Below are 15,600 nucleotides of genomic sequence, written 5' to 3' on the forward strand. Positions count from 1 at the left end.
TTTTATCAGTCGACTGTCGACTGACTCGATTGCACTTGCAGCCATGCCGTTATCAATGGCATTGCGATAGCCTATAATTAATTCAATATAAAACAGTCAGCATCTCCCTCTTATTTGCAACTTTTTTTGGGTCATTCAAATTAATTATCTCCGTCTAGACCCAATTGGCTATATATGTTTATCCAAAATAATAGGGAATAAGCTTCCTTTTATATATCTATAGCCTAGTGCGCCATTCTTCTCAGATTACAACAATAGCCTCCATATAGAACCGAATAGGCTATTGTCCCTAACCATGTTACCATATGCAGTTGCATATATGCCAACAACAACAAAAACATCAACCTCAAACAGTTTTCAGCCTTCACAAACTAAACAAAATAAAGGGGGGAAGTTGGAAAACGTCGGATAAGTCGAGTCGGTTAAAATAACTGGCTCATTTCCAAGTTACTGTTTGATAATATTAATTAAATGTCATAATTTAAATGTTACCTGACCGCCGGCATATACCAAATTAGCTCTTAATGAGTTCTCATCAATAGCCTATATAAAAACTAATACGATTACATCTGGACAACCCCAGCCAGTGAGCATGGAATGGAATGGAAATATTGTTGTGTAATATTGAAAAAGGCTGCTAATAGGCTGTGTCTTCCGACTCGTGTTGTGTGTGTGTGTTTATATCGCTTTTTAAGCGATGTTATATCGCTTGCCGAAAGGATAGCAGATCTGCATGCTGACAACGCGGATGTCAGCCTGTAACATCATCGGTTCTTTTCGGCAAGCGACACCACCACGCACCACCGTCCTACTGGGCCACGCACGCACGCACGCCACGGAGTAATATAATAAACGGCGCTTCGGAGCGAGAGAGGGGTGGTGGTGGTGGGTGGGGACTCCACTCCAGCATTCTATTTATAATTGGCCGAACAAAATTTTGCAACTGCAACTGAAAGGTCAATGAAGGAGTTGGCTTGGAAATATGTGCAGATCTGTGGACATGCGCAGACGAGAGATGCCATATTGGAAGGAGGATTTGTGTGAGTGTGTGTGCACTGCTGTGTGTGTGTGTGTGTGTGTGGTGGTATAGTGCAGCAGCAGAGCAGCTGAAAGACGTATCGCTCAGTCCGCCGCCGATCGAGGCTGCTGCCGGGGAGAAAAACACGCGAAAAAAAACTTCACCAAAGGTAGGACAGGTGACACTGAATTCTTGTCTCTTTGTGCGTCGGCGTGCGATCCGAAACCGATGTCGCCGTTCGCTGGACGCGACGAGCAAGAGCAACGGAGAGAGGTTTTTTTTCTCCCCCCGGTTTGAAGTGGCTCTTCTCCGAGGTTGGTTTCTGTAGAAACAGAAACACTCTCCCGGAGAGAGAGAGAGAGAGAGAGAGAGAGAGAGAGAGAGAGCTCACAGATCAGCCAACTTGTTTCAAAGTGTTTTAATTATAGCTTTCCTCCGCGCTCACAACACTGACTCGTGGCACTTTCGATAACATTGTTTGCTATATTTGTATTCTTCGTTGCCGTGTGTTGTATAATCAATTAAGTTGGGAAACTTTTAGTTTTTTTAGTTTTATTTTTTAAATATACTTCATCTTTTCTGCATTGACCAAATATCACGGCCAAACAGATCCATATAGGCCCAACTGAAATATCACCTCAACACGTTTAGTTTGAAGTGGATGGCGCAGTTTTAGTTCTTATTTTTGAAATTCGATTATAATTAACTCGTTGTCGTCACGCGCGAAGGTGAGTCATTTGTTTTTTTTCCCAATATAGGTGCGTAAAAGGAATCGGAAAATACCGGACATTGCCAAAAAATGTCAACACTTTCAACATGGCGCGGGTTATGGGTGAAAAACTGCACACCAAACCTTTGAAGAAGGAAAAAATAAAACGATGCCATGTAGCGAGCCGGGCTATGTTTCTTTTGATGCATATACACGAGCTGTAGTGAATTAAATCTAAAGTGTGCATTTGGCAACTGCGTGGGAGTTTTTTTCCGTTGCAATTTTGAGTGTGCAAAGTACAGGAGCGGAGTGCCAAACGCACATGACACACACACAACACACACAACGCGCGCGCACACACAGCCCACTGCATGGACTATGTGTGTGGGAAACACCCCTCTTACATTTCCTCTTTCACTTTGATCACAAAACAATCCTATATTGATCATGTTCTTCTATTGCTGAGCTGTAAATCCTGTGTGTCTTTGTCGGAGATATCTGACTATTTCAAATTACCCGAAATTAGATTGAATCCAACGTTCTCACCTTGGGTTTGCACGATATGTTACGCGCAGTATAGGCTATATAGCCATAGCTGTCATGAGAAAATGTTTCCAGTTCATTGTTTGAGTGTATACGGCTAGGCTACATGGCAAATGTATAACGATTAAGTTGATAATTAGGTTAAACCGTTTAATTATTTATTTGTGTGCGCGTGAACCGTCTGTGTAAATCCTTCCTGTGTTTTAAGCTTTGCATTACCCCCGTGGATTCCTCCTCGAGATTAGATATTCGTCACCAATGCAATGCCATGTGAATATAGGGCTAAATCGTGCGTGTATATAATATAGAGTTCGTTTTGCTCACAAAAAAAGAGAACGCAATTTATCTCCATATGGTGGTGTCTGTGAATGGGCTGGTTCAGAAGCGCAAACCTATATACGAAGATATAGCTTGATATAAAAACGGACCCCTTTTGGGGAAAATTGATAACGTGGCCAATTGGGGGGGGGGGGATATGCAGGTAGGCTATTATAATAGTATAGCAGCAGCTATATCCAGAATTTCCACATGTCATGGATAGCGATGAATATAGGTATAGCATGCTCATGTCTGTTGGGCAATATTGATGATTTTAGTTCCCTTTGTTGTCGTTTCGTTTAAAAAAATCCCACTATCACTATATTTTATCTATTTTCCATGGCAACAACATGTGAAGAAGTAGGCCTATATTTCATATGACAATTAAGTCAAGCTCATATGGATGCCTATAGCCTTTTGCCAAACTCCTAACACCATGCACTGGGGTTCACATCATGAACTGCACGTGCATCTTAAAATGCTGACCTATAAAACAAACAGTTTTCACGACAACAATGGAATGTGTCACACATGCCCTTCTAACAACAACTTGTTCCCAGACATTTTATGCTTAAATAAAAGGTTTTCGGGGCTGAGTGAGGGAGCTGCCCTGGGCTGCTTGCTCTTCCATTTTAATTGTTTTCCCTCATGGCCTTTAACTCTGTGTGTTATTGGCTGCCCGGGGCACATTTCTGTTTGCACTTCACTCCTTTATTCTGGTCAACATGATCTCAATGAGTGTCAAAAAAAATTACACTTGGGCAATGGACTGACAGGCTGCATTGGAGTGGACATATAGACACATGACTTAATTAAGAAAACAGTAATTGAGATGGAGTCTCAATTTGTCACATGTCCTGTTGGAGAACTCACATAATAGGAGGTATTGCGATAAATCATTTATATAACTCAACCCAATTGTAGCTAATATCTTTAATGTCTCCAATTAAATCTTTTGTGTGACAAAGTAAAGCAGGAGGATAGCCTATAGCCACCCTATGAGGGGCTAATCAATAAATAAATAAAAATTAAGCTCTCTTCTCAATCTGGATATAAATCCTGTGTTTGAGATTATCTCTCCAGACCAGTTAATCCCTGCATGGTGCTCAATCTGGGATGCTCTAACAGTCCAACAGGCTTCATTCAATTTATCGTTGCTGCTGGTGAAGGAAAAAAACCTTTTCTGAAGCCTGAAGGACAAAGTGAATAGACCTTATTCTCAGACTGATGCCCTCAGAATTGATAAACACTGTCATTTCTGTATTGGCTTATTTTTCCACCTCCCAAGTTTAGGAAACTTGCTCAACAGGATACGTATAAGAAAAAATCACACCTGTGTGTGTGAGGGGCGCTAATATATTAAAGTCTAACTTATGTTGATTAGGTGATGTGATGATGATGTAAAACAAATGGTGCCAAGTGCCAACACAAACATTAAACGCCATTAACAATAAAGAGACAATGACGTAAACGACACATTATGACCGTAAATTTTCCCTTCATTGTCAATGCGTTTACTAAACAAACTTTGAACTAAAGACAAACATTAAACCTGTGTACATGTTGAAAATGAGATGGTTAAAATTAATGTTTTTAGCCTGTTTTTTGCTTTCGGGCTCTTCAACGTAATCCCTTTTTTATTTTATGTTCGTATCCCGTCGTTTCCAGGTGGTCCCCTGAGTATAGCCCCATGAGAACCTTCTATAGCAGTGGTTCTCAAAGATTTTCAGGTCAAGATTCCCCAAATTATGTGAAAGGATTTTTGTGCCACTGACCCCAATTAGAGAACAGTTTTTTTTTAAAGCACATCTAAAATGTGTGTGCTGTGAGCTTATAGATTGTCTGTTTTTGAATAGGGGAAGTTTTAAAACAGGGCTCAAGTGTTCCTCATTTTTGCTGGAACCCCCTCAAGGACCCCACTTTGAGAACCATTGTTCTATAGACCGGCTCTTCATGCTATTTACACAGGGCTTCACACCCATTTGATTTGACTGTCTTTTTGATGAGCTCAGTGTGGAGTGCTTAATCAAGGTTGCGCACCGATGACGGCGCACGTCAATGGGAAATGACGATTGCAGGACCATTAAGGCAAGAAGTACTGATAGGCACAGGGGAGGAGGGGAGTGGCGTCATGTGAGCCAAATTAGCTCTGCTTGTTGTTTACGCAAGGGATGTGTGCTGGAATCACTGTGGGACAGAGGGGGTGGACACGCGCAGGAGATTGAAGAGTAGCTATATACGCAGGAGAGACTGTTTTGAAGGCATGAGTCACGGATGTGATTTACTGTACTTTACATTTATTTTGTCAACATGTCTTTGTTTGCTTTTCTCCCTCTCAATATTTGACCTATACACCGTAGAATCCTCAGTGTTAGTTGAGTTCACCCATGTGTAACTCCTAGTGGATTGCATTTGTGCATTGTCAGAGTTAAGGCAACACTGAGGACATTACAGTGTACTGCCATCTACAATTTTCTGACGATTTAGGGTCATTTCTTTTGTGTCCCTCATCAGTGGCCATCACACCTCTAATGAATGTTTCAGGTGATCCCTGCCCTGTACTTTTTGGACAGGCCTACTTAATTGTATTTTGAATTTGACGTTGATATGTCTTCATGTGAAACTATAAGCTTTCTTGCTTTGGCTTGATTCAATGATGGCCATGACCCAATGGTTTACCTCAGTGTTAATTGCCAGGTTGATGAAAGTAGTAGTAAGTGTGTGAGTGGATGACTCATGGTGGAGCCTGCTCATGAGGCCAATGGAACCCTGGGAAAACAGAAAGGGGGATGACAAACAAGGTCTTTATCATCAAGATGTTGATCATTGTGTATTGTTGGCTGCTACAGTCCACTAATCAATTTGCAATCTTTGTAACAAGCCAGCAATTGGATGAATATGTTGGCGACGGCGTACATCTTCAGCTTTTGAAGTAGTCACCTTTCAGTGCACTGCATTATGTGCCATCATTTCTGGTCACATTTTTAAATGTACTTTGACAGTAATTGCAGCACTATTACACTAGCCAGCAGTAGATTGCTGCCATGTGTTGTGCTGATTTTAGTAGTTATGATAGGTTTTATATATTTGTTATTATGAACTATCATGGCGTAATTTTTGTTTTTAATAATTTCTCTGTGGTATCTCTTCAAAGCAGAGTAATTTGTCAGGCTGTAGTCTCCCCTGTGCTGTTCCTGTTTTTCTACTTTGTATTACTCTGATTGGTTATCTTGTGGAGTTCTGCTGAGGCATGCAAATGCAGCCAGCCGGCAGGTTACACCGCACACAGATATATTACACTTTCTCAAGATGCAAGAGTCAAGTTACAATGAAACCTAACACTTTGTTTTTAAGACTAAGCTTTTCCGATGCTGAAATTTGGACTGAATATTAAATATCGTTTTATAGATGCGAAAGGGGATTTCAACCACTTTTCAAACGATCGCTTTTCTCTCTTCTTTGCCTAAAGCATCGAGTGGTGGAGATGCAGTGACGGAGAACTGAAATCACAACTTAACTCTCAAAAGTTCAAAGGGAAGTGAGGGCTCAGTCGGGATGGCTCAGTCTGGCACTCAGGAGCGACCATTGGTCCTCACTCCAGGGAAATCCCACTGCTCCACCAATGGGAAGGAAGAAGAGGTGCACACAGGTGAGGAAAATTACCTGCATTGTAGTACTGCTGACCACAGTGCGAGCGTGCGTGTGTGCGTGCTGGCTGTGCTCACGTCTCTGTTCAGCTCTACAATGCTCTCCATATCAGATGAATAGGCGGTAGAAGACGAGTCACAGATTAATGACAGAGCAAATCCGGGAATGGGTCCCAGGAATGGGTTCTTGGGGCTGACAACAGAGGGAAGACAATAATAGACAAACATGGTTTCCATTTATTGAAACTGACTCAGTAAAACATTTATTTTTAATGCTTTTTATTCATTCATACTTTGCCTGTGCATGTGTAATACTTCTACTCCCACCAGTGAGATGACAGCGAAAAGCAAATCTAGCATTGATTCAATCCAGAGTTCCTCCAATCCAGAGTACCGTGCATACTCGCATTTACGCACACACACACACACACACACACACACACACACACACACACACACACACACACACACACACACACACACACACTCTTGCACATGACAGCGGAAGACTGACACATTATACCTCCAGAGTGTCAGTCTCTCCAACACAAAGTGAGCAATTCTCACCTTCATGAGAGACATTAGTGTCATTCAGACTGCTTAGAGCCAGGCTTCTTGGATTACTGAAGCATGCAACACACGCGCACACAGCCACACACATACAGTGTGTACACTGTATATGTATCTTTTCCCTTTTTGCTTCCTATATGATGAATTCCTGTTCTGTTCTTTAGCTACATAGAAATGTCTATTTGTATGTCTCTAAATGTTTTGATGAATTGAACAATGTGGACCCTGCTGTAAACAAGTGTAATGCTTAATTGGGTCGTCCACTCACAGTTAACAGTCTTTGTATTGAGTTTGTGCTTGAAATGTACTGTAAATTCTGCAAACTGTTAATAAATATTTCAATCAATCAATCAAAAGTACATACACACACAAACATACGCACACATACACTCACAACACGTGCCATCAATCATACGTTTTCAGAGAATAATTTACTTTAAAGCTATATCGTTGTAATTTTTTACCTTGTGTGTGTATATTATTGAGATATACCATTTTCTGAGATTGTAAACGTTTTAATGTATTTTTTAAAATGTTACAAAACGATTTTAAAATCAGTGGAACTCATGGAATATCATCAATAAGGTGCAGATTCCATGGAGGAAGAGGTGGAGTTTAACTGGGAGGAGTACATGGAGGAGACCGGAGCCAGTCCCGCCCCTCACACCGCCTTCAAACATGTGAGTGACCACGTTAGATCTACACCTCAAACTGAGATCCAATCCTTTAAATACCACATTGAAGATAAGTGGTACATTTAGAAATCCCGTAACAATGTGTTTGTGAAACAGTGGCCCTGACAGTCCCTTTTCCTAATGCCATTGATTCAAGCGTTCTCACTGGCTTATAGCAACGTTTTATGATTCACCTGTTGTTAGATGGCCTTTGCTGCTGTGCACAAACAGGGAAGTGGTGTGTCGAATGACGCACAGGTCACAAATGCCTAAGAAATTAACCGCAGATGAAATCATGCTTCCTTATTGTTTGTTTGGTTTCTTTACTTCTCTGCGTGTGTTCGGTTACATATACGTAATGGATTGAAGAGTGTAAAAAAAAAGGGCCAACAGGCCGCTGCACTGTGCACAAAGTGGCATGCGAAATTTTGCCAGCTTGCAGTCGCTTAATGAAGTCTTCTGAAGTGTCAGCAGGCATTTTATCAAATTTAGCTTGACACGATTGGGAACGACTCTATTACCAAATACTGTAGCCGAGGGGCATTGAATCCATTATCACGTTACATCACAGGAATCCGCCAGATGGGCGAGCGTGGTTGACCCTGGAGGTGAGCTCTTTATCTAACCTCGGCTGAAAACTGTATTTGACTGAGTTCTCCTGAGGGCGCGGCTGTCTGCCCCTATGAAGCTCACAGCTCACATGCTAGTCATTCACAGAGGACGTAAACGCATCTTTCAGCGGCTTGCATCAGTTCAGCTGCTAAATGTGATCACAACGAAGAGGAGATTAGAATCTGTGTATTTTTGGAACGGACACTCGCGTCGGACAATCCGTGTACTACTTGGCCATTTGAGTGCTGCCGCTTTCGCGGGAAGCTAAATTGTTATGTTGGTACAGTAAGTGGATTGACATTACTGGGAAAAGACCATGAATTCCCTAGAAAAACTGCAATAGGCTTTCCCATCTCTCTCTCTCTCTCTCTGTCTCTCTCTCTCATACTCTCGGCAGGACAAATTGAAACAGTGATTTCTCTTAGGCCACACACACATACAGTACAGACACACATGCACCCAACAGAGAGAGAGAGAGACACACACACACACACACACACACACACACACACACACACACACAAGCACACACACACACACACACACACACACACACTGCCACTGCCAAGGGTGCCTGTGGCTCTCTCTTACATAAGCCGGCCAGAGTGATACAGCACATTTGCATTGTTGTAGCAGGAAGTCATGAGGCCATTTGGTATTGTGTTTATTCCTAAGATGTTGGCTTTTTCCAATCACAGCTGTGTGTGTGTGTGTGTGTGTGTGTGTGTGTGTGTGTGTGTGTGTGTGTGTGTGTGTGTGTGTGTGTGTGTGTGTGTGTGTGTGTGTGTGTGTGTGTGTGTGTGTGTGCGCGTGTCTGCGCGTGTGCGTGTGTGCGTGCGTGCGTGCGTGCACTGAGCATGAACATCCGGCTGAGCTTTATGCAATGCATTGGACTGTGTGGCAGCCTGTGGCGATGGTTGAAACACATTAGACTCCACCATATTCTCTGTTTCCTGGTTTTGTCAAGAAGCAGCCCTCCTCCTCCTCCACACTCACTCTCTGACTTTCTGTTCAAGGCTAAATTGTAAAAGGGCTTATGTGTGTTGTACAGTGTTGTTTTTCGTTCCGTAAGCTTAACCCCCCCCCCCCTACATTCTTTCTATCTGTTCAAGAACCAAATCTATCTATACACGAAGCCAACCTAACTTATTCACTTCAATACAAATGAAACCGTCATGTTTTCATCTGAGCCCTCGCTTGTGCACAGCACGTATTTCCCAAACATAGGATTGGAGCTGAAAAGGTTTGGGAATACCTCATATAGGAGGTAGCACAGGAGCAGGGGTTCTCAATGTTTTTGGCTGGGGACCCCCGGAAATGCTTTGGCCATGTCTCGCGACCCCCACCCCAATACAAATTAACCTTAATAATAGAGGAAAATATTCAATAAATACTGAAAATATAATCATTATGAAAGGTTTATGCATGTACTATGTGTACTTGTAAGTAATGTAAACCCTTCATTTCCATTTTCCAGCCATTCAGTTACAATATTATTTAGGGATGTCAATGATTAATCGACATTAGTCTCCAAAATCAATTATAATATTTCATAATCAAAAACCGAAAAAAAAGAAAAAGAAAAATTACAGACAAAATATAGGCTAATAGTACTCTACAGTAAGCCTGCACAATATATCAAACATGTACCTTCATCAGAGTGGAGAATAGAAGTATAAATCAAGTTGAGCAAAGCTACTCTGCCCCTCTCTCGCTCATACACAAACACACACAGTTAAGATTGCTCGTTAAGTGCCTGCCAGACAATTAGCTCAAATGGAGGCAGCTGTATGTGTGTGTGTCCAACTGAACTTCTGTTTATATCAAGTACTTCACACTAGCCCCTCATGAAACTACTTCTCACCAGATCCAAAAGGATTTTATTTTCCATCCTGAATGACATTATTTATTATTGTCACTCAAAGTAACTACTATGAGAACTGAGAAGATCTCATCAAAACTGATTATACAACTGTAAGCATCAAATCATGCAATCAACATGTAATGGTATGTGACCATGCAGGGCATATAATAATAAAATATACTAACTTGAAAGTTCTATGTGACATTTCTTTTTCTGGGGAGGTAAGGTAGGTAAGGTAATTTTATTTATAGAGCGCCTTTCAAAACAGTTGTTACAAGGTGCTGTACAATAAAATAAAAGGAATAAAATAAGAACATTTCAATCAAAAGTAAACCAACAATGAAATAAGAAACAGAGCAGCAAAGACAGTACCTAGAAATAGATAAGATAAAACAATACATAGAAATCACTGGAGCAAGCCAAAATGTTTGCGGTACAAATGCGTTTTCAGTAGTTTCTTAAAGATCTCAACAGACACAGCGTTTCTCAAGCAGAGTGGTAAATCATTCCACAGTGTGGGTGCAACAAATTCGAAAGCTCGATCTCCTTTGGTTCGCAGCTTAGTGGCGGGGGAGGGGGGGTGTATCAATCGATTAATAATCGGGAGAGCTGTTGATTAATCAATTTGGCTGATGGTCAGTTTTTGACATCCTCATTATTATTATTATTTTAAATAAGCTGCAGGGGACCCCCCCCAAAAAAAAATTGGCGCGACCCCCAGGTTGAGAACCCCTGGTATAGAGTACCGAAGTACTGACGTCAAAGCCATGTTCCCTGGGTCATAACTAAACCAAAGTCATGTTCAATGGGTCATAACTAAACCAAAGTCATGTTCCCTGGGTCATAACTAAACCAAAGTCATGTTCCCTGGGTCATAACTAAACCAAAGCCATGTTCCCTAGCTGGGTCATAAGTTAACTAAACCAAAGTCATGTTCCCTGGGTCATAACTAAACCAAAGCCATGTTCCCTGGGTCATAACTAAACCAAAGCCATGTTCCCTGGGTCATAACTAAACCAAAGTCATGTTCCCTGGGTCATAACTAAACCAAAGTCATGTTCCCTGGGTCATAACTAAACCAAAGTCATGTTCCCTGGGTCATAACTAAACCAAAGTCATGTTCCCTGGGTCATAACTAAACCAAAGTCATGTTCCCTGCAGGGTCATAACTAAACCAAAGCCATGTTCAATGGGTCATAACTAAACCAAAGTCATGTTCCCTAGCTGGGTCATAAGTTAACTAAACCAAAGTCATGTTCCCTGGGTCATAACTAAACCAAAGTCATGTTCCCTGCAGGGTCATAACTAAACCAAAGCCATGTTCCCTAGCTGGGTCATAAGTTAACTAAACCAAAGTCATGTTCCCTGGGTCATAACTAAACCAAAGTCATGTTCCCTGGGTCATAACTAAACCAAAGTCTAAACTGTGTTCCAAAATAAAGAATCCAGGCATTTATTATTTATCAGTCATCCAAATGTATCTAGTAGTACCTCGGCGAGGCGGGACCTTTCAGAGCATTTCTAACACATTCAGGACGGGAACCCCTTTTGGTGTTTTAAGCGTTATACTTTAGCTATTGAAAAATAGCAGATCTACAAGCTCATAGCAAGCTTGTAGATCTGCTATTTTTGATAAATCGTGAAAATGTGGCCCAAATCTTTGAATATATATTCTTTCAGAACTAATGTTTTTAACTCAAATCTTTGCTTCTAGGGGGGTCCCTGTAAAAACACATTTTCACATGGGGGTCGGCGGCCAATTAATTACATATATATTTGGGGGTCCTTGACATGAAAATGTTTTGAGAACGACTGACTGAAACATAGGTTTTTCAGAAAACTGTTCAGAAAACTGTATTTTTGTTTTAATCGGCCTCAGCCCTAAATGAGCTAAACCTGTTGCTCTCTGGGTGGCTCCCCTTAATTGGCAGGTGGAGATGAGCCTGCAGAGCAGCTTCCAGCCCGGCATGAAGCTGGAGGTGGCTAATAAGAGCAGCCCGGACACGTACTGGGTGGCCACCATCATCACCACCTGTGGCCAGCTGCTGCTGCTGCGCTTCAGCGGCTACGGGGACGACCGCAAGGCCGACTTCTGGTGCGACGTCATGAACGCCGAGCTCCACCCCATCGGCTGGTGTGCCCAGAACGACAAAACCCTCATGCCACCCGAAGGTATGTATGAAGAAGAGAACATATGCACACACACACACACACACGCACACGCACACGCGCCCACACGCATGCATGCATTTTCCAAAGAAAAAAGGCATTGTGTAAGCTGAGATACTAAAGTGGAAAGACAGGTTGTTCACGAAGCTTTCAATCATCTTACTAACTACACACCCACCCATACACTACACCCCCCCCCCCCCCACACACACACACACACACACACACACACACACACACACACACACACGCACACGCTGCATCCCATTTAAAACCATGTAACCTCAGCTACGTTAAACACAAGAACAATCACCCCCTTCCTTCACCAGGGTAATCTATTGCAGTTTAGACTGCCACCACACCTAAAGAAATTAAAATAAAAACATGTAAGAAAGGTGTAAAAGGCCTTCCATTATAGCTTTACCGATTCTACACCACTGTTTCTCATGTCACAGTAACACTGTTGAAACAACAAAAACAAAAGCTTTTACAGCGAAGATATTTCCACCCTAGTGTTTTGCCAATTATTTGGGGCGGGCCCATACTTGCAATACCCTCACAGCCCACCGGTGGACCCCGGCTCAGTGGTTTTCAAAATTTTTCATATCAAGGCCCATTATTTATTCGGCTTTTGAGCCACGGACCACCACTTGGTGAGATTTAGACTCGCAGACCCGAAACTAAATAATTTTGTTGTTGTTGGATAAGAGTTTGCCCACAATTCCATGCTGTATTGATGACGTTGGTACCATTAGGAGAGATAACAGGCAAACGTTGAAATAACAATTATTTTACATTATCTTTTGTGTAGACTTCTTGTAAATTAAGTAATGGAGTTACTCTTGAGAGTTAAAGATATACCGTAATAAGGGTCCATGTGGTTAACAACTCTCCCGTCATTTGGCTGGGGTCCACCTGGAACCCCCTCGAGGCCCACTGGTGGTCCCCGGACCACTGGGTGAAAACCACTGCTCTAGATAGATGACTCACCCGCCCTAGTTGTGTTCAGGCCATTTATTTCCCCGACACTTCCTTGCTGATGGATTGTATGTGCTGCCGTTGTCATGGAGACGACCTGGATATGTTTCCACCTGACACGGGTGTCCTCACCCTCGCACCGGCTCCATTTGTCCTTTTCACTCCACTTTGGGTCTTTGCATCAACTTCCTCCTTTTTTTTTGCCTTTGTAGCAGCTGCTGCAACCTCACCTATAACCAAACAAATAATGATTTCAACATTAGTTTCAATTCCTTCTGTTTTTTTGTCTTTCGTCTTTTTTTAATCACTGCATTTTTGTATTGCTACGCTAAAGAACTAAACTAAGCTAAACTACACTAAACTTTATTCACAAACGGCTGTGTTTGCAAACGGCTCTATTTCTCAATTAACGATGGTGTCCTGTCGATTTCTGTAGGAATGTGTGTCATGGTTGCTACAGTTGGCATTGATTATAAAAACGTAAATAAAAAATTTTGGTTTATCAATTAAAAAAAAACAAGCCATCCATCTCTTACTGTGGTCAGGGCAGACAGTAGGTATTACTAACGAACATGTTTTATTTCTGAAAAGCTCTCACTCAGGCATTATATCATGTTAATGGCACTATGAACAATGAAAAACATTTAAGTGTGTCGTCGTCCCCCCCCCCCCCCTGGACACTGCACTGCCATGTTACTAACACGACGCAAAGTAAACTAGTCTCTGCTTCCTTCTTTGCGCCATGTTTCACATAGTCAGTGTGAGTCTGTTATTGTGTCAGCGAGGAGCACACCAAAATACTGTGTGTGTGTGTGTGTGTGTGTGTGTGTGTGTGTGTGTGTGTGTGTGTGTGTGTGTGTGTGTGTGTGTGTGTGTGTGTGTGTGTGTGTGTGTGTGTGTGTGTGTGTGTGTGTGTGTGTGTGTGTGCGTGCGTGCGTGCGTGCGTGCGTGCGTGCGTGCGCGCGTTTCATTTTTATTTCACTGCATACTGTGTGTGTGTTACAGTTACCATCTTTATTTCTGTTTTTTTTCTTTCTTTTTTGCTTTGTTCTCAGATAACATTTACCTAAGAAAAGGTAAGCTGCTTTTACCACAGCATCTGACTAACTTGCCATGCTATACCTGACTATAGTTGCCGTCTCTGGAGAAACTCTGTATTAACATTAGTGTGGCAAGTATAGTATGCTTCCACTGTTTCCCTCTCTCTGCTACTGTACAGGAAGTCGCCTCAGCTGTTATGCCCCGCCCCCTTGTGCATGTGACTGTTCTCTGTGTCTCCTATGTAGTGAACTCTCTCCTATAAGTGAGGATTTGAACGAGGGTATCTTATAGTACCAGCATGATAATACCTCTCACATGTGTGTGTGCATGCATGCGCGCGCGCGCACACACAACACACACACACACACACACACACACACACACACACACACACACACACACACACACACACACACACACACACACACACTTTTGCCCGCTCTTCCAAGGCCAAGCTGTGGCTGTGTGATAACTGATGCAAGCGTCGCAGGCTAGCTCAGTGAGAAACATTGAGGTTTTGACAAACAGGGCTGCTCTCATATCCAACACTCTGCATTCTGTGTGCATGTGTAGAGGCCTATATGTGCAAATAGTTTATCGAAATAGAAAAACCCTCAAATCAGGCGGAACAAGTCAAGCCAGTGAGGAAGGATATATCAATTCAAATCAATCAGGTCCTACGTCGACTCTGCTCAGTGGACTTGTTAAATTAACCATGTGTTAGGCCCCGGGGTCGCTGTTTGGGCTCTGAACTTGTTCAGACAGGGCTGAGACGTTAACACCTCCACGTTCTGGAGTACACTCCCTGAATCTCCCACGCTGTGCGTGCGAATCTATACGTTAATGCAGAGCACTTTTTAGGTTATGTCACAAGTTTGATCATGTGATAAGTGGCTGCTCGCTGTACAGAGCCCGATGCAGGACATTTACATAATGCATTCACCACACTGCTTCCTGCCAGAGCCCAGAGAGAGATGGCTCTGCACGTGTGTGTGTGTGTGTGTGTGTGCGTGCGCGTGCGTGTGCGTGTGCGCGCTAAAAGAGAGTTAATCCTGTGCTGGCAGAAGTGACAGAGGTGGCATTCTGGAATTCCTCCAATGACAGTGGAGTCCCAGGGAGACACTATGGGTAGTCAACCAGTCAGGAACAGACGGGTCTGGTCTAGTCTGATTCCCAAGTGACCAGCCCGCCCATCATGACCACTTGATTTCCATAAGCTTGCTGTAGTAGAGTAAAGTTAGCTTGCGTGTGTGTTTATGTGTGCGTTTGTTAGGCATGTAACGATACACTCAACTCACGATACGATACGTATCACGATATGAGGTTCACGATACGATCTTTCACAATACACAATTGTTTTTATTTTAATGATTTATCTCCCCCCCGAGCTTTTTTCACAATTTCTATTTAACTACATTGCAAAACTATAGCATTACTTTTCATGTCAAATTACTTAA

General features: G+C 42.5%; 1 protein-coding gene across 4 annotated transcripts in view; it reads left to right on the forward strand.

Moving 5' to 3' along the window:
- The first annotated feature begins 1,017 nt into the window (after positions 1 to 1,017).
- The window catches only part of sfmbt2 (Scm like with four mbt domains 2), a 45,949-nt gene continuing 31,366 nt past the window's right edge, over positions 1,018 to 15,600 (forward strand). The window contains exons 1-5 of one of the 4 annotated variants that reach the window (XM_083757466.1): positions 1,018 to 1,187; positions 6,058 to 6,237; positions 7,391 to 7,485; positions 11,887 to 12,127; positions 14,158 to 14,178. In XM_083757466.1, the coding sequence (XP_083613592.1) occupies positions 6,144 to 6,237; positions 7,391 to 7,485; positions 11,887 to 12,127; positions 14,158 to 14,178 (451 nt within the window). In that variant the 5' untranslated portion in view covers positions 1,018 to 1,187; positions 6,058 to 6,143. The remainder of the gene's footprint in view (positions 1,188 to 6,057; positions 6,238 to 7,390; positions 7,486 to 11,886; positions 12,128 to 14,157; positions 14,179 to 15,600) is intronic. The other 3 variants (XM_083757464.1, XM_083757465.1, XM_083757467.1) reach the window with 3 other exon arrangements.

The sequence above is a fragment of the Protomyctophum parallelum genome, assembly GCF_964188405.1.
Source record: "Protomyctophum parallelum genome assembly, chromosome: 22".
NCBI classification, from domain to species: Eukaryota; Metazoa; Chordata; class Actinopteri; order Myctophiformes; family Myctophidae; genus Protomyctophum; species Protomyctophum parallelum.